At 42.5% G+C, this 22315-nt stretch overlaps 3 protein-coding genes across 8 annotated transcripts in view; 1 reads left to right on the forward strand and 2 right to left on the reverse strand.

Moving 5' to 3' along the window:
• Positions 1-6941, forward strand: part of LOC119552642 (Down syndrome cell adhesion molecule-like protein Dscam2) — a 46475-nt gene extending 39534 nt beyond the window's left edge. The window contains exons 23-32 of one of the 4 annotated variants that reach the window (XM_037862335.1): positions 375-521; positions 1146-1298; positions 1588-1682; positions 2288-3338; positions 3395-3541; positions 3763-4097; positions 4215-4287; positions 4559-4708; positions 4993-5161; positions 5216-5372. In XM_037862335.1, coding sequence (XP_037718263.1) covers positions 375-521; positions 1146-1298; positions 1588-1682; positions 2288-3338; positions 3395-3541; positions 3763-4097; positions 4215-4287; positions 4559-4708; positions 4993-5161; positions 5216-5231 — 2336 coding nt within the window. In that variant the 3' untranslated portion in view covers positions 5232-5372. Of the gene's footprint in view, positions 1-374; positions 522-1145; positions 1299-1587; positions 1683-2287; positions 3339-3394; positions 3542-3762; positions 4098-4214; positions 4288-4558; positions 4709-4992; positions 5162-5215 lie in introns of all 4 variants that reach the window. The other 3 variants (XM_037862331.1, XM_037862332.1, XM_037862333.1) reach the window with 3 other exon arrangements.
• An 8-nt stretch (positions 6942-6949) lies between these two features.
• On the reverse strand, positions 6950-14880 carry LOC119552643 (ceramide transfer protein). 2 transcript variants are annotated; one of them, XM_037862336.1, is made up of 9 exons: positions 14593-14880; positions 14028-14341; positions 12587-12979; positions 12382-12530; positions 12110-12170; positions 8638-8862; positions 8342-8573; positions 7642-7980; positions 6950-7580 (listed from the first exon to the last, which is right to left on the reverse strand). In XM_037862336.1, exons 2-9 carry the CDS (start codon positions 14298-14300, stop codon positions 7453-7455), a joined length of 1800 nt encoding a protein of 599 aa, XP_037718264.1. In that variant the 5' UTR covers positions 14301-14341; positions 14593-14880; the 3' UTR covers positions 6950-7452. The 2 variants fall into 2 exon arrangements, with proteins under 2 accessions (XP_037718264.1, XP_037718265.1); XM_037862337.1 differs by lacking the exons at positions 12110-12170; positions 12382-12530; positions 12587-12979; positions 14028-14341; positions 14593-14880 and adding an exon at positions 10816-11099.
• A 524-nt stretch (positions 14881-15404) lies between these two features.
• On the reverse strand, positions 15405-20992 carry LOC119554182. Of its 2 annotated transcripts, none has more exons than XM_037864977.1 (4): positions 20752-20992; positions 16286-16668; positions 15803-16214; positions 15405-15744 (listed from the first exon to the last, which is right to left on the reverse strand). In XM_037864977.1, the coding sequence occupies exons 2-4, from the start codon at positions 16641-16643 to the stop codon at positions 15480-15482; spliced, it is 1035 nt and encodes a 344-aa protein (XP_037720905.1). In that variant the 5' UTR covers positions 16644-16668; positions 20752-20992; the 3' UTR covers positions 15405-15479. The 2 variants fall into 2 exon arrangements, with proteins under 2 accessions (XP_037720905.1, XP_037720904.1); XM_037864976.1 differs by having other exon boundaries at positions 16286-16671.
• Positions 20993-22315: the final 1323 nt, after the last annotated feature.

A 22315-nucleotide genomic window follows, 5' to 3' on the forward strand; every position in this document is an offset into this window, starting at 1 on the left:
GTTTTATTTAAAACAATTTCCCTTTGCACCAACTAATTTACTATACTGATTATTAAAAAAAACTTCAAATTAAATAATATTTAAAGAAAGCCATTAATGACAGGAAGATTGCATTTATATACACTTCAAAGACTATTTTAAAATTATTTGTAATCAAATTAAAAAACTACTTTTATTTGTCTTTGTGAACCAATTAGGAAACTTGGCTGTTGGCTCGTAAAATATAAAACTTTTAAAATTCGAGAAGCACTGCCATCATTTTCGATTTATTTTCTAGTAATTGAATAAGTTCTTCCCATGCCATTTCCGTACTACATTTTTTAGTGTGACAAACACGTTTATTAAACTGTTTCCCTTTTTCATCTGTGCTGCAGTTCCCTCATCCCCGCCTGAATCGCCGCAATGCGATGTCCTAGGCTCCACATCGATTTACATCACCTGGTCACCGCCGGACATTGATGGCCAAAATGGAAAAATCAAGGGCTACAAAGTGTTTTACATATCGGTCGACGAGCTGTACGGTAAGTCTATTATGCTCCTCCCTACCCCCAAATACTTTCACATTTACGGTCGAGAGGTCACGGAGTCGAGGGGTTCACTTCAATACTTCATCACACGGAAGTACTTATCGTGGAGTTAATACGAACGATATCGATAGCCTATTAAATCAGCCTCGCTGAAGATTTTAAAAAATATATCACTTAAAAGAACTGAATCAAATATTTTTAATTTAACCAGTCTCTGGTTTACATTTTAAATTTAATTAATTTTGATAAACATTTTTTAAATACTTGGATAAATTCCATTAAGTCTGAGTTAATACAAAGGAATGTGTAACTCGCAATTTAACAACCCATTACCCGGAATCCTCGGTCCCTTTCAATTACTGCAGTTTCATTGGGACTCGGCTGCATTTATGCAATACCATCGATGGTCAATTACCGAGCTGGAATGTGTCCAGAATGTTGTCGACCGCTTGTGCAACTTATTTTTGAAATTTATGGCACTCGGCAATTAATTAGCCCACTTCATGGTCCTCATATTTCCAATCAGTGCTAATTGTTCTCGTCTCTCTTTCTTCTGGGTGCTCCTGCTCCCGTTCCTGCTCCTGCTCCTGCTGCACTGCCTCGGTTACACGTGCTCAGAAACCGATCCGGAGGTTGTCAAGTCAACAAATCAATACGTCACCATCGAGAATCTGCGCAAATACACCAACTACACGGTCTGGGTTTTGGCTTACACCAAAGTAGGCGATGGCATGAAAACCAAACCGTTTTATTGCCGCACCCACGAGGATGGTAAGTGGCATTCGGTTCAATGAACGCAAACGAGGTGCGGCACGCCCCCAATCCCTTCCTGCCCAGCCAGCCCATCCAGCCCTTCCAGCCCTTCCTGCCCATCCTGCCCATCCTGCCCATCCCAAATCCTCGCCAGCCACCTCGATTCGTTGTCGTTGCCGCGCTGGCAATTTCCATGCAACACCGTGCACACACCCATCTGCTGATATATACATTTATTCATATACCACATATATACATCTATATATATTCGTGCATTTATTTGTGCAATCGCAATTGTGGAATGCAGTGCCCTCGGCCCCGCAGGCCATTAAGGCGATACCCGCGTCGAGCTCGAAAATCATTATATCCTGGCTGCCACCCGACCTGCCCAACGGTGACATTGTAAGTCTATTTTTATATCGCCAGGGGGATATTATTGGCTTGACTTGGTCAGGAAAGGCTGGTCAAGGTCACCCTTATCAGATCGTTAAACCCATATTTATTTAATACTTTTCCTATTGATTATTTGCTAACGAGTGCAGCCAACGAAATAAATCATAACATGAGTTATCTTGAGATTTTATCGCTCATTTACTAAAAGAGTGGCATGGGTCAAAAACATGTTTTTGGAGTAAATATTCAAAAATATTATTATGTTATCTTATTATATTATATCTTGAATAAACCGAGCGTGACATACGGCACTTGACAACTTTAAATACTTTTATCACAAAATTTGTCTAAAAAATTAGCGATATGAACTTGTGTTCAGTAAATGAGTGATAGCTTGGGTTATCTTAAGATAAGCTGATCAAGAAACCTAATGTTCTGGGAAACTTCATAAATTAAGAAAGCAATTTAATGGTTTATAATGAATATAAGATTAAGGCTAATGTTTCCCAACTAGTTATTCTTAAATCTTCAGTTCAGTTTAAAATATAATTTAATTGATTTTTTCTTATTTTAATAATTTTGTTAAATGGTTAAAATCACCTTCTCCCCACCAGACGGGCTACACCTTCTACATGTCCATGCTGGAGGGCGGCCGCGAGGAGGGCACCCACAAGCGCCTCCTTGGACCCTTTGTCGAGATGCACGAGACGGTGCGCACCCAGGAGTCGGCCACGTACCAGTTCTGGCTGACTGCCTCCACCAAGATGGGCGAGGGCGAGAAAACGCAGGTGGTCACGGTGCCGCCGAACAACAAGGTTCCCGCCCGGATTGTCTCCTTCAGTCAGCGCATAGTCACGCCCTGGAAGGAGCACTTGGAGCTGCCGTGCCGCAAGGTGGGAGCTCCGGCTCCGGTTACCATTTGGCGTCAGGATGGACACAATATGGAGACGAGTGCCCGCAAGACGATAGCCAAGAATGGCACCCTCTACATGAAGGAGTGCCAGGCGAGTGACGCCGGTAATTACACCTGCAGTGTGGAGAACACCTGGGGCAAGGACGAGATCGTCTACAATATAGTGGTGAAGGTGCCACCAGAAGCACCCAATCTCACGGTGATAAATGCCTACACGGACAGCCTGCTCCTGGAATGGATGGACAATAGTCATGGCGGCAGTCCAATCCTGGGCTATGTCATTAACTACAAGCGGGACAATGGAGATTGGGAGGAGCTGCAGGTGGACTCCAAGACCACGTCGCACCTGCTCACTAACCTGTGGTGTGGAACTCGCTACCAGTTGTACATCACCGCCTACAACAAGATTGGAACGGGACTACCCTGCGACATAGTGAACTCCTATACCAAGGGAAATCCTCCCGTGCAGCCGAAGCACTCCCAGATGATCACCAATAATTCAACGAGCGTCACTTGCTGGCTGGACTCCTGGGGAGATGGTGGCTGTGGCATCCTGTACTTCATGATCGAGTCGAGGGTTTACGGACGAACCTCGTGGGCGGTGGTCTCCAATCACATTCCGCCGACGGAAAGGATTTACACAGTAAGCGACCTGGTACCCGGCACTAAGTACCAACTGAAAGTCACGGCCCACAATAACGCCGGTTCCACAACGGCCATCTACAACTTTACCACACTGTCTACACAAGGAGGTGGGTTTTGAAATCGCACACCTTCTCAGGGAACTAATGCTATATTATATCTTTAGTTATGTACAACAACGATCACTCTACACCTGTTTCCCACCTGAGCGACCTGCCCTTCTATGCCAACTTCAAGCTGCTGCTGCCCATATGCTTTTCCCTACTGATGTTGCTGGCTTTGATTGGTGCTGCTTTATTTCTCAGAAAGCGAAGTAAGTGCACTGATAAACAAAATGTTAATATATATAAACCATTATCACTATGCCATTATCACTCTGCCTACGAAATAAAACTATAGAAGTCCAAAATTGCAATTTTCAATATCTATCTAACATTATTCAATGTTTTTGGAGTAGTTATACAATGAATAAAAAACATTATTATGAAAATAATTGTATTTAATTTAATTTGTTCTTAATATTTTTTTATGCAGAACTAAGCAACCAGGCCCGTCTTGCCAGTTCCTCCATGTCGGAATCGCCCTCACTAGCCAACCTGCAGAACAAGCAAAATCGGGATCAACAGTATTTGGCCGTGCGATGTAATCCTGGAACCTCCGCTCCACGGGGATCCAACTCCAATGATTCCGGGAGTTTTGGCAAGGCGGAGGGCAACGAGTACATTGAGGACATCTGCCCCTATGCCACCTTTCAACTGAACAAGCAGACTTACAGCGAGAGCTCCTACAGCGGCAATGTGTACAGTGGTCCCTACCACTCGGTGCGCGGATCCTTTGTCTACCATGATGTCAAGCCGGAGAGCTACCACGTGAGTACAGTAAATGTCGCTAATTAAATATTTTTAAAAGGTATTGGAAAAGAAAGAAAATTATACAACTTTACCATAGTTTTAGTTAACCATTCTCGAAATATAATCTACTTGCAGTCCAAGGAACCGGAGTACACTAAAGTGCGTCGAAAAGTGGGTCGTCTTAGGGATCCCCATTCAGAAAGCCAAGGTAGCTATGACATGGTTTCACGATCACCCCACCCCCGCCATTTGTACAATCCCTACTCCTGCCCCCGGCCCAATGATCCCAGCTAGCTGTAAGCCAAATTGAATCATCGATTGTCACAGTCGCATCCCATCCAAAATAATTCCCTGAGCCCTTGGTTTAACCCATCTGTTTCTCATTGCTCTCAACGTTTTTCTCCATCCACATTCGTACATCATCTCGATAAAACCAACAAACAACGTACAAATCCATCGAATCGTACTAAACTTTTTAGAATCGGACAATCCAGGTTCAACAGATTCCGAAGTTAGGAAAATCCTAACGCTTCACATCCCAATTACAGAATATGACACACTCGGCTCCGAGTCCGACAATGATGTGTCTGCACGCGCTCTAAACTCGGCCAAGTATCGCGCACAACGTGGTAAGTGGACGAGGGATATAATCCTTATATAAGGCATAAAGTATTTTAAAAGTTCTCTGGACGTAGGTCTAAAAAATCCTTTTCTGAGGGGAAATACATTTTTATAGTCCCAATTTACTAATAACTTTTAAATTTTCTATAGTCCTAGTTTTGATTTAAACTAACTCTTCTTGAAAATTTTAAAACTGTTTCAAGATCATTTTTTAAAAAGGAATGCGAATTTCTAGTTCTAATGAATGACATATCATACATCTGATGACTAACATCGTACTATGCACTTACAGATACCCAGGATGAGACTTCGTCCTCCTCCGAGACCACGCCCACTAGCATGACCCGGAAGTCAAAGCCGCCCTTCGCCGCTCGGAAGGCGGGTAAACCGGGGACGAGCGGCAAACGGCACGTGCGAAGTTCCAGTGGCTATTCGAGCCACAACGAAGAAACTACTTTTAGGTAAGTGATCGCGAGGATGTGCCAAGTGCTAATTGCCGCTACTTACGTAATCAGAACCCTGTACGTTTAGCATATCCAACTATCCACCAAACTATCAGGACCACATAAATCCACCAGCTCGTTTTTCGGATGCCAACGACAAGACGAAGACCCAGACGTCGCCACGAATGCGTGCCAATCAGAAACTACACCGGGAGGCTTTCCAGATAAATGTCTAGGCCCCCGCCCCAAGGAAGGGACTTAATTTTAAACGTAATCTTAAACTGAATGTAAAAACGGAAATCGCGCGAAACGAAACTGTAAAATTTGTTGTAAATCCACCCGAAAATGAGGAAATGAATTCGAAATAATTCGAAATCGTATTGAAATTTCGACAGACTTGACAGAAGCTAACTAACGAAAGGCAGTAGATCTACAAACCATTTCAACTATTTACAACAGAGCGGACAAGAAATGACAGCAAGGCAGGAAGAATCGAATATTACAAATTTTAGAGGCAACTTTGATTTTCAACGAACATCAGTTTTTGCGAACGAACGGATACAGCACGAGAAATAAACCATAAGACTTATTTACACACTGATTATGCTTAGTTGAACTTGAAAAGCTGCGTAAGTGTAATGAACATAAACTTAAAATAAGTTGAGGTATCCGATGAGTCGGAACGGATATAAATAAATTAATGTTATAGATCCTAAATTAAGCATTTAATGTATGTATGATAAACCGAACTGCGGCAGGCCGCAGATGTGAAATGTCGGGCGAGAGCAGATAAAACTTATAGTGCTATATCCACATAACAATACTATAAACGGACGGCCTTTGTGCTAAGCGATATTCGAGAACTACCGAAATTCTTTGCATTTGTAGTGAATTATGAACATTTCGTTGAACTGCATTGTTTGTTTCCATTGATCCAGTTTTGCATCAGTTTGTAAGTGTTTGCGACAAGAATACTTGACAACTGTTAGCTAGTTACTTAAATGAATTAAATTAATTTACGGGGATACAATAACACGAATGCATTCAGATAGTTTATGAAACTGTTGTACATAGCTAAGCGTCATACAATTACTTCTAAAATCGTATTATACAAGAAAGAATACCAGGAGCATAAGAACGTATTAAATGTTAGTGGACGATATTACCGAAAGCCAAACCAGCATGCATTTCCATAAGCCGAAACTAAGCGACCGCTCAAAACTAGACAACTACTGACCCGATACAGACAGATATAGCCGAATATTTGCCAAATAGCATACACATCCGATACACAGACACTGCTCCTGTACCATATACCATATAGACACGCGTATATATAACTCTATTTTCCAATAGCTACAACGACAAACAACAACCAAGCAACCAATTACATGACAATATGACACAAGTACATACATATAAAAAGCATTAACGAAAAATAAAAACCAAAGATTGTAAACGCAACTCCAGTCGTGGATGATAAACTTATAAAGTTGAAGTTGAAAGAATTAATTAGATTCGATTACACATTTGACAAGGCAACTATTCAGACTGCACAACAAAAAAAACAAAGCAAATTGTAGGCATTTAAAAAACTTCAACTGCAGTACTCGGTTGTAAATTCGAATAAAGGTGTTTTGGCACATTGCGATTAGGAAAAAAAAACTACATAAACAAGTTGTAAAATTACACACGAAAATTCTTCTAAACCAGCACATATTATGTAAATTGAAAATAGTTCGCGGATTCAATGAAAAACTTTAAATACATGACATGATATATGATAAAACCAAGCAAAGATCGTTCTTTCATTTGGAGATAACAGTAAGTCGTATTTATTTACACTTGACAGTTGAGTAAAACAGATGTTTGCTGGGCGGGATATATAATATAGATTCACACCGAAACGAAAGCTTCCTTATACCTATGCATTCCTCACATCATTCTTGCAATTGTTGCATTTAAAGCATTTTCATAGAGATATACATTACAGATAGACAGTTTCGGAACTAAGAGCTATACAATGATTGTGTTTCACTTACACATAACTTAATACTAGACAGGTTACAATATATCTTAGTTGCTTTATCGCGGATACAAAAGGGAGAGTTCTAAAATTTCGATCAGAACGTCCAAAGTCGTAGAACTCAACGTTGCGGTGTAAAAATTGAAATAAGGAGTAGCAAATCGGATTTCAGAAGATAGTTGAGGCCACAAACTGGAGGATTATTAAGGATAAAGCCCAAGCCTTACTCGTGAGACGATTCAGCTTTGATTGGTTTTGATTGCATTGTTGCTTATGGCAAATATCAGAACATGATAGGCTTGTCCTTGCACTGGTCTATTACGTATCCCGTGAAGCGCTTCAGGAACTTGGGATACTCGCGCTTGTACACTGCTCGTAAGGCGCTGGCTGGCGCCCAGCCACCGGGATTAACTAGAGATAGGAGCCACACAAATTAGATAGGTTCATCTATATTAAGATAGCGGATACTTACCCACAGAGCAGTATGTTATTTTGCAGGTTAGATCGTTTCGATTAAGGGGCTGGCCTTTCACATAGCCCTCGGGCAGATGCGTCTGGCAGGCCAGGATGACGGTCAGGAAGATCCGCACGCACTTGCCGTTCTTGGACTCCTGCTTGGCGTACTCCGTCGAGTTGTTGCACACTACCCACATGTCCCGGGCGCCCGGCTCCAGGTTGTCGGTGATTTTGCGCATGTGGGACCAAAACTGCGCGTCCCGCTGGCTCGCCGGCCATATTCGCTTGTGGGTTTGCAGAAAGAGCAGGGTGTCCGCCGAGATTTTCTCCAGAATTGTGCAGTCCTCCAAGGTGGCTAGGGAATATAAAATATTAGACAGTTTAAGAATATTGCTTTTTCAAATCAAACAGCCTATGCTTGGAAAATTTATAATTTAAAATGTCAAGAGAAATGTTTCATAAATACATTTTGTAGTTGGTTTGATTAAGGTGAGTATGACGACTCGCAAGTAAGTAAAGAAAAAGCTGCTAACCATTTTTGTATAACAATCAATAACTTTTCGCACAGAATGGTTCCCACGTGTATAACAAATTCAGTTAAGATAATTAATTTATCAGTTATAAATAAAATAGAAATAGGCTATATTGAACCCCCATTTCATTTCTGCTTTGAGCAAAAAAATAAAAGTGAACTTCAGCTTAATTTGAATACTCACTTTCCCAGTCATTCCGGAACTCGGGCATGAAGAAGTAATGGCACATTTCCCTCGCCGTCACGCCCTGCACCGTGTGGTAGGCCTTCAGGGGATCCATGACCAGCCCGTTGACCTCCTCCTCGCGTTTGTACATTTTGATCTCCCCCTCGTCGGCGAAGATTTGCCAGCCATTGCCGTCCTGGCCAACGCCCTCGCGTGCGTAGTGCAGCTGCTCCTTGCACACGCGATCGATCTGCGGGGTAAATCCAATTAATGGCTGGATATTAGGGGGCCAGATTGGCAATTTCCGGCCTTACCTCGGGCCACAGGGCATGGCTGATGGCCTCCGCCCCCGTGCCGAACTCCTCGCGCGCCTCCTCGCCCTCGGCCACCGCCTCGTGCGGCACGTTGACCAGCGTCTGGGAGATCTGGGACTGTAGCTTCAGCTTAAAACGCAGCTGCATGTCCTCCTCGATTTTATCCAGGCCCGTTTCGACCGCATCGAAGAACTCATCCTCGGGCAATGTGGAATGTGGGCCCTCCTGCAGAAATGAATTTGAAAGGGAAATGTCACTTAAAGGTTTAAATACGATTAGCACGCTCTGCACTTATTTATAAACTAAGTCAAGTTTAGCCCAAAACATCTTCGAAGGTTCGGCCTAATTAATTTTAATGACGAAACCGCATTCAATCCAATTGGAAAGAAACGGAACGTGCTTTGTATAAATTAATCGCCGACACTTGTGCGGCCAAATGGCCCAAGAAAATCCACTTTATGCTGTTGTTTTTTCGCCCGTTCCATTCCCTAACAAGTCGGCAGGCGGAGATTCTCGTAGTCGGCTGGCATGCGTAATTGGGCGAGCATAATGGACACAAAGGCGCATCATTGTGCCATGAATACGAAAGCAGAAGACCGCCAGACAGGGTTTGGTACTTGAATCGAATTAAGGCAGTGGAAATTCTTGGGGGAAGAAAAGAGGAATCAGTGACTCAAATAATGTTTTTAAAAAAACTTTAATTTTTAAAATTTATTAGGAAAGATGTAGACTATAATAATAGCTGACAATAAAATGATAAGTGAATGAACGAGGAACACAAAAAAAATATTTCAAATAGCTTTACATCTTTTTAAATACAAGGAAAAATGTAGATTATAATAAAAGTTGATAGTTTAATGACAAGTGATAATATTACAGAGAGAATGGGGAAACCTTTTAATTCAACTCATATTTAAAATGTATTATTTATAATAGAGGCAAGTTTATTTATCAGTATATCTAATCAAAATAATAAAGTGATTATAAATCCCAGTGACAGAAAACATTTCCACTCAAAAGCCAAAACCAAGGTATGTACATTTTACATATCTACTCCTTTCTCAGCTGGCCAGCCTTCACTGTACTTGTTCTGACGTCTGCGGGTGGCGCGTGTATCGCCAGAATGGCAACCGGCACAAAATAAATGCCTCGAATGGAATTTTTGCGGAATTGAATTTATATTTATTAATTAAGGCAGACATGTGCGCTGCCACAGGCGGTGAAATGAATACATACACCCCCCGGCGCGAAGACGAGTGCATCACCATTTTGGACAAGTGGCTCTGGGAAATGGCCAGCGATGAAGTCATGGCCTATAAGTACTTATTCCTGTGGCGTCGCTTTGTCTCCGCTTACCAGGCTCCTCTGCAAACTGCTAAATTTTAGGCACACACAGAAAAAAATTGTTTCGAACGGGCTAAAGTTTTCCTCCTTCACAGCAGCTAAATAACAGGTAATTACAGAAATCCCAGCGCGAGAGCCAGAAAGGGAGAAAGGTTTGCGTGGCAACAAAAAGCGGGGAAAGCGGGCCAACTAGTGTCCTGGCGAATCCTTCCGTCGAGCGCAAGGACACAAAACAAACTGTTGCTGGTGGCCAAAACGCAAGGGCATCATGGCCAGGATAGGGGGAGAAAGTAGAGAGAATGCCAAAGAGAGAGCAGGAGCCACAGGGTGGCTGAGAGTGAAATGCGAAAAGCCCGCAAAAAAGCTTTAGGGAAAAGGATTTCCCGCATTTAAATAATAAATCAATGCGTGGGGTTTTAGCCACCGCACTTTAAAACTAACAAACATTCAACATGGCTTACAAATGAGGCCAATTTGGTTTGAAAAGCCAACCGCCAACACTGTTTTACACTACACTGTTTTATTTCGATTATTTAGGCTCCAAACTTTTTAATCTTTAGAATTCAGAAATTCTTACACAATTTCACACTGAGCTTAACAATTTAAACATTTTTTAGTTAACACATCTAGTCTATAAATAATTGTAATTTTCTTTTCAAATATAATAGCACTGTTTATAAAGTTCTCTTGTGGAAATGAAAAAACATTTTTTTATCAAAAAAAGTACAAAAAAATATCTTCAAAATGTTCCACCCAAAAACAAAATAAATATGTATTATTTCATTTATCCACACTCCCTAAATGACCATTATTTATTATTTTCTTCTGCTGTACCTTTATTTGTTTGACTGTGCCCTTCTGAAAACCGCCGGAGCGCCAAAGAAATCGCACCGAGGGCATGACGTTGTTTATAAATTTATAATTTTTGTATATTTATATAGTTGTGCGTGCGGCGATTTTAGATTTGCAACATGAGCTAGCACTGGGTACACTTGTGTATATTGTATGTATGTATTTATAATAGCTCTTTCGATGCGATGCAAGGAATTTCACAATCTGCACACTCAATTAAAAGGCACGACAATATGAAAAAGAAACGGTTTCGTTTTGAATTGTTTGCCTAGCAAATTTGTTTATGATTGGTACGTGTTGGCTACTCGATCGCTGACCGCCGACTGACCAACCCAGCTCATAAGCCATAAACCTGACAGCTGTGAGCCAGGCTTGAAACAAGTGGTCAACAAATAGGTGGAATTTGTAATGCTCTTAACTAGAATTTTGGCGATAAAAAATTTACAAAATGCCAATATTACTTATTTTATTTATAAATTTAAAAATAAAAACTAAAAGATAAATTGATAAAGTTTTAGCTTATCAATTATATTTTGGGGACTCCGTTATCAGAACACATTAAAAAATATTATATGTTATAATTAATTTTGTAACAATTTTTGAAAACCCTGTTAGTATCTTAATATCATATATACCCCATAAAGAAAGTGCATTCTGACCAACCGTTGGATCATTTGTCAACCTCAATGTCTGCAATATTGGCTCGAGGTAAATCTTAAGCAACGTCAGGCTGTCAATCTGGACTAAAGAAACCGTCTAGACGCCCACTTTTTCAGCTTGAGTAGTCGCCAAGCGATGAAACCAAGAAGACCGTCCAATATGCCAGACTCTGATTAGAGAATCCATAATTTCTTGAACAACTAGGGAAATAATGTAATTGAATGGGCAAACAAAAATGAGGCGGAAATCAAACAGCAATAAAAAACCATATTGCATGTTCACTCCAGATAAGAACAGAACCCAGGAACTTCGTGTCAGCCAAAAATCGGAACCAAATGCCAACACTACATGATTCAATCGGAACCGCTTAAATAATAGTCCAGCGTGTTCTACTTTCCTCATATATGATGAAATCTCTGACACAACGCCGAACCAGGCAGTTTATTTTAAGACGCAGACAAATCACACGCAAATCGTTTTTACGAATTTCGCGCCACTCTCTCGTTCGGCGATTGTTTGCTTTTTTAGTGGGAACGTGTTTGGCCCCGATTCCAAGCAGCAATGACCGTGAATGCGATTACGCCTTAGCTTATACGGGCTATAAACGTAGACTTACCTCGAAATCTGGGCCAGGATATGATAAACGCTTCATTTTCTCGATTTCGTCCTTGAACTTTCTGCAAGAAATCAACCACAGGAATATTTGTTTAGCCTGAAAACTTCAGTAGTTCACATAAAATACATTTTGTTTTTTGAAAATGGTAAACTAAATTCGAGTAACATGATAATTTGGAAAACATAGGATGAGATTAGTCAATGAATAAACGCTACAAAATCAGTCTAAATCGCTTCTCCCTTTGAAAATCTAGTCCGACTAGGTCAACCTACTTGCTCTGGTCCTCGGAACGGCGGCGCTTATCTATTTCACGCTCCAGTTTCCGTTTCCATGTTTCATCGCTCTCTGCAATGATTTCTAGGCAATGCTGCAGGGTGGTAAGCACGCCGGACGTGGTGGCCCGAAACGTGATGGATTCCCCCTGAGAATATCGAGTGTATACTTAGCACATATTTCCCAATAAGTGATCCACTTTACCTTGAAATCAATTGACTTGAGTCCATCGCCCAGGTCCAGGGGTTGTGCATTGTTTTTGTTCACCTCCGAGCAGGCATCGAAGTATCGCTGCAACGTCTCGATCTGTCCGAACAGGATGTCCTTAAAGGTCTCCAGTTCGCCGACCTTTTCGCGCAGGTTGCGCTGCGTCTTCTTCAGGCTTCCTCCACTGGTAAGCGATATTGTGTTCGACTGCAGACTCATGGTGCTACCATGGCGCCTCAGGGAAGTGGTGTCAGTGCTGCCCGTGTCCTCCTTGTACAGCTGCAGCACCTCCACCCAGTGCATACGGTCCTCGCTGGTCTCCGCCCGCAGGCACCAGTTGTTCAGGTTGTTGACCACCACATCGAAGCGCAGTTCGTCCGACTCATGGGCCTGTCAGAGAAAAATGTAACTAATAAGTATCGGAACTTAGTGAAACGTTTTATTAATAGGGATGAACTTATAAATATCCGGAAATGGATACATATTTTACAGCCCGCTTATTAAAGCAAAATATATTTGACAAATAAATAAACTAATTAGCTTTGTATGGTTTGTTATAGCGGAACGCAAATTACTGCTTAACATTAAATTCCAACAATAAAAAAAAAAAAACACCCCAATACAAGATTGACCTTCAATTTGTGTGGAATATACAGTCGAACCTCAATAAATAGAACCACTAACAGAAAAGAAAAGATATTTTGCAGAAGAGCTCCGACATATAGAGATTACAAGCTTAGTGATTTCTAGTTTTGAAAGTTCTACTGTAATGTACACAGATAAAGCGGTTATAAAACAATTTGCGATTATTAGTGAAGCCCCATTGAAGCTAGATTAAGCTATGTTCTTGAAAAGGAACAGTACTCCAGGTGCTAACCATTAAGTATAAATTAATGGAAAATCACCCTAGTAAAAGGTTGACCTTCTAATTTATTAAAGTGGCGGTTAAATTTAACACCCAGGGAAAACTCGAATATCTTTCAATAGGATCAGTACTCCAAAAGCCAAAGTGAGTTACAGGAACAGTCGCTGCCCGTGAGTCACCATTGTTTGTATGGTTCTGGCAGCCCCAACAATATAAATAGATAAGTACACACTCGAGGCGAATCACCCTCCTAGAACAACACGCCCTCCTGTCAACAGAAGGTCTTATGGCGGAGGCCTTAGAGGCTCTCCACTTACATTGATGACTTCAATTTGGTCTATTTTGGTCGCCCAACGTTAATTGATTGCGCTGCATTGATTGCGTCGCTTGGAATTGGAATGGGAATGGGTATTGGCTCGGGAATGGAGGTGGAGGAGACCTCGGGTCGTGGTCATCGTTGGTTAATGTGTCCCAAACACATGCGCACACACTCACGCCCATTACTTTTTTATTAGTCCAATTGAAAGCACTTGGTGGTGGAGGAGCACCCAGCTCCCAGTTCGGCCCGCCTACCTTAATGGTGGCCTTGGTCAGGCTGATGGCTCCGCGGCACCCGAAATCCGATTCCGACTCGGATTTGTAGTAGGAGAGGGTGCCGTCCTTCAGGACTATGTAGCGCGGCTGCCAGCCGTATATGTAGTTGGTCCACTTGCTGAGATAACCCCGCAGCTCGATGCTGTTGTCCAGGTACTCCTCCTCCTCGGAGGCATCGCTCTGGGACTGGGATCCCGCCGCCGCCTCATTGCTCGACGGCGGCGATGCCGGCTCCGCAGCGTTCGTGTCCATCGTCTGCCAGCTGCGGAGTTCTACTGCCACTGCCAAGTAATCTGTACAGTGGAATACAATGGTGTGTGGGGGTATCTTAATCAGCAGGTTGCCGCAGCACAAGATTACAAATATATTGCGCCACGTCCGCGCAGTGTAAACAACTACAATGCCGGCTGGGCTGGCAGTTTGAAGGGGCCCATCATATCGTGATAATCCAATTCAATCAGCGGGCCCATCGCCCATCGCCTGACTCACAATTCCGAATGGGGGGTTCCGGAGCAGCCAGTGACCCCCGCCCGAGAACACTCACCACCGTTCGCTTATCGATTGGCCCGGCGATCCGCAAACATCGGTGCAACACGTTTGTTAGTGCGAGTTTGGTTGTTTTGTCTGCTGAGGTTGGTTGTTTTGTGTTTGGTGTTTTGGTGTTTTGATTTCAGAATTTCGGAAGAAGAAGAAGATGCGACGTAAGAACGTAAGTGTCAGCAAAACGTAAGCCAACGTAAGTGTCAGTGAAAAAGGGAGATAGCCTCAGCGTAAGTGTCAGTGAAAAAGGGAGATGGAAGATCAAAAAACGCGGCGAAAACACGATAAAAAAACGAACTCGCGACGCTGTTTTCTTTCGCTGCGAAAAAAAAAACAAAGCTGTGTGACCAGGCAGCAGTAGGACAGTAAGGTAAGCTTAATAAGAAAGTGCAACAGGAAAATACAACGTTTCCACTTTCCTTACCTAAAATTTAAAATTTAAATTTTGAATTTGGTTTACTTTTTAATTCATAAAGCTAAGTTATATTACAATATGAATTTATTTTTAGATTAATAAGTATTACCGTTTTTCTCGGTAACGGAAACCAGTGCTGACTAACGTAACCTTCTAATCTTTTTGGCGCCAATTTGAAGTTGGTTTATTAATTTTCTATTTATTCGACAAGGGTTCATTTTTTGGGGTTGTTGAGGGAACTATGCCACAATTGCAATTATTTACAGACCACTAGGCAAACAGAGAATCTAAGCAGTTAACAACGCCTACGACTAACAATAAATACAATGCGTAAATACAATAAATAATAATAAATTAATTAGTACACGTTAATTACAAGCAAATGACTTTGAGGGCGCGCTCAATTCAATCGTAATCCTAAAAACTAGACGAGGTCAACAATGGGAGTTCGCTATCGAGGTGGAGGGAATTGGGCTCTACATATACACATCGTTGTCCCGATCTCGAGTGGTGGGTAGCTGGATCACCTGCTCCTCATGATACTCCCCCACGGGTCTGTCCGTGGGTTTCGTCTTGGTCGCAGGGGATGGCTTGCCATATTTGTTAGACAAGGCCTTAAAAATGCTCTTCGGACAGGCCTTGAAGTAGGGAAAACATTCTCCCGGGGCCTGTTTCCCTTCGCCCACTTCCTGGGCTTGAACGTAGTCAGGCACCAGGTCGGAAAAAGGTGATTTGGTGACACTAAATGAGGGATATTTTTTTAATATAATATTTTATACTAACGTATGTAAACACTTACGTTAAAAACAGCTTGGTCATTTCACCAAAGACCCCAAACTTCTCCAGACTCCTCGAGTGCATCTCGCAGATGGTCCTCAGCAAACAGGCCTTGCCATCCATGCCAAAGGTGGACAGGAAGTCCTCCACCACGCCGTACAGCAAAACCCTCTCTCCTCCATGGAAGATGTGCTGCAGTCCGGCGGGCAGTTCCGGAAACTTGGGACCCTCCTCGTGCACCCTAAACGGATGATCCTCGTCGCTCCTGCTGCGCTGCTCGCTGAGATCCCTCTTCCGGCGCTGGACATGCAGATACCTGGCCACATATTCACCCACCATGTGCCCCGCCTCGTGACCAAAGGATCGGGCGAATAACGGCGGCAGATCCCCCAGAGGATTTTGGTTGTCCGTCAGTCCCAGCTTGTCAAAGTCAACTGTGGATTGAGGCGAAACAAAAGCCAAGTTAATTGAGTAGTCTTTATTATAGAGAGCTGACTCTACTCACTGGTCACGGGAAAGCTGATGGTCAGGTTGGAGAAGAATCCCTCGGGTGGATGTCGCACCAGGGGCATGGCAATGGTTGGCACGAAAGTCAGGGAAGTGCCTGGGGGAAGGGCCAACCGGCCATCGTCCGTGATCCAGATGAGACGCTTCTTTCGTATGTGCGGCGTGTCCGGGGAATCGACATCGTGATCCGGCTTTGCCTGGGCCTCCGCATCCGCCAGCTGTGCAGCCATATCGAAATCCTGTCCGGCATCCGCCTGTCGATTGAGAGCCCCCGCATTTGGACATAAGCTGACAAGTGGCAGTAGCAGCAGGAGGAGCAGGTGGCTGTGGCGCCTTAACACGTTCCCCAACTCCATCGTTGGGTTAAGTAATGAGTGTTGACTGCTGGGATGGTAATTCAATTTATTAAAAGAGTGGATAAACAGCTTGTCACTGAGTAATTACAGCCAATTGATGGTTGTATTGATTTTTTGAGTCAATTACTTATGAGCTTTACAAGATAATATAAACAAAACTATCAAAAACACATTATTTTTTGAATAATGATTGTATTATATAGCTTGAAATAAGCAGTTTTCTCAGCCATCAGAAATAAGCTGTCATAATAACGTTTATATGATGATAACAGTGATTTGATCGATCATTATGAGAATGGGGATCTTATTTGGATGCTAAAAGTAGACTGATTGCTTTATTTACACTGAAAGTGAGTAGTTAAAGTGATCTGGTGTAGCTTCTACCACTAATTTGATTGCTCCTCCAGTTTCCACTTTAAACAAAAAGACTTAGGAAACGAACTCTACCAGACGTGCACTTGCATTCCAATTTCAACTAGCCAGAAATTGAGTTGGCTAAAGACTGGCCTAATGGCCAGCATTATACAACAGTTGTATAACAGCAATTGTGGTGCACACATGGACTGCTCACCCCATTCTGGATTCTCAACTAGATTTCAGCGGCCACCCCTTTTCCCCTCGAAGCATCCCCCTGATTTCCATCTTTTTAACTGGTTCCCCAGCTTGGAGCACACATCGATTTTTTGGGATTTTTTGCCCACTTCTTCCACTTCTTGGCATTGTTCCAGCTGCACTGGCTCAAACCGTTAGCCTTGGCAACTTGAATTCTGATTACGACTTTCTGGAGCTGCAGCCACATAAATTCACATCAATCGCAGTTGCAAGGAGAATTGGCAATATGCGTGTGTATTCAGTGAAAGCATGTTAACAAATTGATTTATAATTCTAAACGAAACCAGTTGAATCCAGTCATAGATTTCACCCCGAATATAATCTAAATGGAGCAAGACGCACTTTTACCGCACCAACAAATAGCCAATGATGCAACTAAGCCAAGAACCAGCCACTTGCCGCAGCCGGTTCGGATCGGTTTATATATATATATATATAGATATATAGATGGAGTGCCCGCGATCCGTTAGCGATCCGGGGCGATCATTAGAGCCCCAGCCAGATGCGGCAGCACTTTCCCAAAGGCTGCAATTTGATGGCCAACTGGGAGGTGCAGGTTCCCCAGCTATCTAGACCAAGGCATTCCAGCCTACTCCACACACTCCTTCTCAAAAATCATCGACTCAATCACACTAAGGTTCGGCTGCGTTTCTCCCAATTTGACAACGTTACAACCGAAACAAACAAGATATCAAGCTGGCTGGTGGGCGTTTCTGGGGTTGAAAGATCTTTACTGTATGAAATATGTAAGAGGAGACTCTTCTATCTATAAATTATAAGTTTAAGGATGGTTCTTGAGAAAAATAATTTAAAAATGCATTACTATCTTTCTTAATTTTCAATAGAAACAAGAAAGAACGCTATAGTCGAGTGCCTCGACTATCAGATACCCGTTACTCAGCTAAAGGGACCAAAGGGAAATGGAAATAAGCAAGCAGCAAAGCAAGACTGAAATGCGCCACCTACCGGCGGTAGACAGATTTAAGCGTTATGGGCGTTAGGGTGGGCGTGGCAAATTTTTTTTTGGTCAATCGATAGGTATTGACGAGACCGATACAGTTCAGTTAAAATTTTGTATCTAGCATGAAAATTGTGGGCGCCACAGGCTTGGGCGGTTTGTGGGCGTTAGAGTGGGCGTGGCATATTCGCGTATCAAAATTGCGCTGCGTACAAAGCTACGGAATCTAAATCTGAAATCCCAATACTCTATCTTTGATAGTTTCCGAGATATCCGCCTTCATATTTACGATTTTTTGAAGTTTGGGGGCGGTTTGTGGGCGATAAAGTGGGCGTGGCAAACTTTTTTTTAAGTCAATCGATAGGTATTGATGAGGACAATACATTTCAGTTAAAATTTTTATTCTAGCATCAAAACTGTAGGAGCCACAGTTTTGGGCGGTTTGTGGGCGTAAAAGTGGGCGTGGCACTCTACTGAAACAAACTTGCGCTGCGTAAGAAGCTCAGGAATCTGCACGCCAAATCTCAATAGCCTAGCTCTCATAGTTTCCAAGATCTCAGCGTTCATCCGGACAGACAGACGGACAGACAGACAGACGGACAGACGGACAGACGGACATGGCTAGATCGACTCGGCTAGTGATCCTGATCAAGAATATATATACTTTATGGGGTCGGAAACGCTTCCTTCTGCCTGTTACATACTTTCCGACGAATCTAGTATACCCTTTTACTCTACGAGTAACGGGTATAAATATTCATTGAATATCCTTTTTATATATCCTTTTACATATAATTTAAAAATATAGACCATTTTGGGTTCATTTATAAAGGTGTCTTAAACAGTTCTTAATGAAATATTAAACATTTTTTCTCCATATTTATCAATTAACCAAAAGTCCTATTCGAGTTTCTCCGCAATGACAGTGCTACAAGAAAATTAGGCCTATACAAACTCGGTGTCAAGTCGTCACTTTGGGCAGACAAGCGTACAGTCGGTGGGCGTGGCAATCGCATAAAGCCAAAAAATGCAGATGCGATTAATTGCAGCTCAGTGATAGACGTGAAATCGAAATGGGGTCACTATCTAGGCTGAATAGGGATGAGGAGACGGGGCGGAGCAGCTGCCTCCGACTGGGCAAGTGCGTTGAGGAAGCGCCACAACTGGCCCGGCCAGTATCCCCACTCCACCCTGCTCCACACCAATCCAATCCACAACAGTTGACAGCGACGCCTTGGCGGCGACTCTCGCTTATGGCCATGAATGGCCTAACACATGTTGGCCAAGGATCACTTTGATTTCTATGCGAGAAATTAGTCGAAGCTCAAATGCCTTTCAGGCAAATTAAATCACTACTGTTGTACGAATACGGGTGAACTTTTAAATGCTCATATATAATTACTGAGTTTCACTTACATATTTACACAGGAAATACATAAAATATATAGTTTTGTTTATATTATTCTTTCCTAGTATTTAAAAAAAAAAGAATATATAAAATTTTGAAAGTTCTGGTAGCTAATTACAAATGTTTGTTTTTTTATATTATACACATGTGGAGTAAAATATAAAAAATACCTTTTAAATAAATTTACACCGACCCACATTAATGCCCAAGCTTAATAAATGTGCCCCAAAAGGTCCCCCTCATATGTAGACTTGCCCAGTTCAAAAGTTCACTTAAATCCAAATGAGATAACTTAAAATGTAGGTGCATTAAGTGCTGAATATATGTTAACATATTTTGAGCATTAGATTTACAGCTTTCGGTAGTCAGTTTCATGAGGCAGGGGAGTTACCCTTTGGCGAAAAAAAGCATGGTAGACACAAACAAACAACAAACACGCAACAAATGTCAGTTGGGAATGTGAGAGAAGTGAGTTGAGATCGAGAAGGAGACAGCGACAGAGAAAAGAAAGAGACAGTGGCCGAGACAGAGGAAAGCCTTGGCAACTTATGGCGAATTAGTGCAGCTGAGCTTTAATTGGCGCCTGCTAAGTATGGACGTATCCACGTCCGTCTGTCAGAATCCAGAGAGTTTTGTTTCTGCTTTTACGGCGACATAAAGAAATTTACTTAATTTTTGCAGTGAAACCGAAAACTGGGTCAGCAGGTGAGCGCTGGCACTTCGGATCGAATAATAATTTTGATTATTTCATACCCGATCGCAGGCAAATCGACACACGCCGAAAGGTTCGTTGCTTAAGTCTTTCGTTTTAGCGGGCACGTTGTTGCACCCGCACTGCGAGAAACGGTGCTGAATAATTAATCAGCAAGGCGGCAAGCAAAAAACAAAAACATTTGTTGCGAAAGGCAATTTCGGCGGAGGAAAGTGCAAGTGTCCGCCGGATTTCGATTCGAATTGGATTTGAATGTAGATGTTCGTGCCTCGAATAAGTGAAGAAATCAATCAAATCAAAATAAGCGGGGGTAGAAAGTTGTCAAGCGATAACGCCGGATGCATGACAATTAGGTAATTGGGTTTTTGTTTTTTTCTTTTTCTTTGGCACATCTTTGCGGAAGGAATCTAAAGCTTACATAATCTTTATTGGCTGGGAAAAATTCCAAATCCCAAACTGGTTGCGTTTCCTATGTCCTATTTTACGCTGGAAAATTCTCCTTCCTCATCCGACAAAGTTGAAAGCTAAAGATCAAGCAAAGATCTCCACACGTTTTTCACTGTTCAATTTCTACTCGGCGGTCCTTTAGTACCAAGGAAAAGCGCTTGTCAGAGCCTCAATTGATTTTATGTCTTGGTTTTTCGACTTTTTTTCGGGACACGTTCCGACAACCGCGCGCGCAAACGTTTGAAATTCAACTAAAGCGGCCAGCGGTCGAGGCGAGCGATAAAAAGCAACGACGAACGGGCCAAACTACAATGCAAAAGTGAGGCCGAGAATCCAGGGGGCCTTTTGGAGAGCGGGTATTCAGGAGGAAGTAGTCGGGCAGAAGCTACCCGCCAGCCAAAACGGCAAACCAGTCAGCCAGGCCTGAAAAAAATTCATTTTATCTGGTCGTCGTGTTTCGAGGAGCTCTGTGTGAAGTTGCCAATTCGCTGTTTGATTTCCATTTGCCTGTGAGGCAGATCTCCAGCTGCGGGGGAGTTGAAAGGTTTGCAGAGGAGGAAGCTGGTCTGGCTGGGAGCATTTGCCAGCATTCCTGTGAGTCACCGTGAGGGCTTTCCTGGCTCCAAACTAGGTTGGCTTGGGCTTCTAAGGCTAACGATTAATTTCACTTTGCCGCAGCACACTGAAAAACTTTTAAATTGACTGTATTGATTTTATTATTAAAGATTCTTGAAAGTACCAATTCAAATGTTTAAGATTTAAATTGAAGTAAACCCAAATAAAATGGTATACAAAAAAATAAAGCACTAAATAAAGTATTCTTAAAAAAAACTTAGAAGATTAACGAATTTTTTAAAGCTGTGGACCTAGAGATGTTTCCACTTTTCGAATGATTAGTTAATTAACATCACAAATACGACTGATGATAAGCACCACTAAAGACCCTGTTTTTTCCCTGTGTGGACGACGTCCATCAGCACCAGGCTAATCGTGGGACAAGTTCTCGGCTAGACTTTGGCCCCCAGATCGTCGCAATTAAACTTTCCATGCGAAATGGCTGCGAGAGTGCGTGTGCGCAGGCGCATCTGGCATGCGGTTTCCAATTCGGTTGGCAATCGAAGCAGTTGGTCAGGCCATCCTATTTGCATTCGGTGAGATACATAGAACATGTTTCTCGGCCGCTTCCGCTGCGGTTTGAAAGTGAGTCTCGTTTCGCTGTCTAGAGATAGAAGTTGATTTGTGGGTCAAGGTCTCCTTTTCGCACAGATTTTCACGGGGGAAACTTGAGGAATTTCTTCGGAACACACCATAAATATTTAGCATACAATAAAACGAACTGTTTAGCGTCAAATGGCGCCATCATCAAGGTACGTGGTGAAAATTTATTGAAGTCCCATGCGTTATCAGAAAGCCCGACCTACGTGATCGTCGGCTTTATCGGGCCGTGTACCCCGATTCACATGGATTTGCACGCAGGAGGGCTTTCCACTTGTGAGTCATTTAAATAAATTGTCAACTTATTTACAGCTTTATTG

Source organism: Drosophila subpulchrella, chromosome 3L (assembly GCF_014743375.2).
Source record: "Drosophila subpulchrella strain 33 F10 #4 breed RU33 chromosome 3L, RU_Dsub_v1.1 Primary Assembly, whole genome shotgun sequence".
Classification (NCBI taxonomy): Eukaryota; Metazoa; Arthropoda; class Insecta; order Diptera; family Drosophilidae; genus Drosophila; species Drosophila subpulchrella.

Excerpts from the sequence above, each read along its gene's own strand:
- LOC119552643 (XM_037862336.1), bottom strand. The coding sequence starts at position 14,300 with ATGGACACGAACGCTGCGGAGCCGGCATCGCCGCCGTCGAGCAATGAG. Across the intron at positions 8,863-12,109 it reads ATCCTGGCCCAGATTTCGAG|GAGGGCCCACATTCCACATT; the intron begins GTAAGTCTACGT and ends TCATTTCTGCAG. Across the intron at positions 8,574-8,637 it reads GCCATGCCCTGTGGCCCGAG|ATCGATCGCGTGTGCAAGGA; the intron begins GTAAGGCCGGAA and ends TTTACCCCGCAG.
- LOC119554182 (XM_037864977.1), bottom strand. The coding sequence starts at position 16,643 with ATGGAGTTGGGGAACGTGTTAAGGCGCCACAGCCACCTGCTCCTCCTG. Across the intron at positions 16,215-16,285 it reads CATCAGCTTTCCCGTGACCA|TTGACTTTGACAAGCTGGGA; the intron begins GTGAGTAGAGTC and ends CTCAATCCACAG. Across the intron at positions 15,745-15,802 it reads ATGACCAAGCTGTTTTTAAC|TGTCACCAAATCACCTTTTT; the intron begins GTAAGTGTTTAC and ends TCCCTCATTTAG.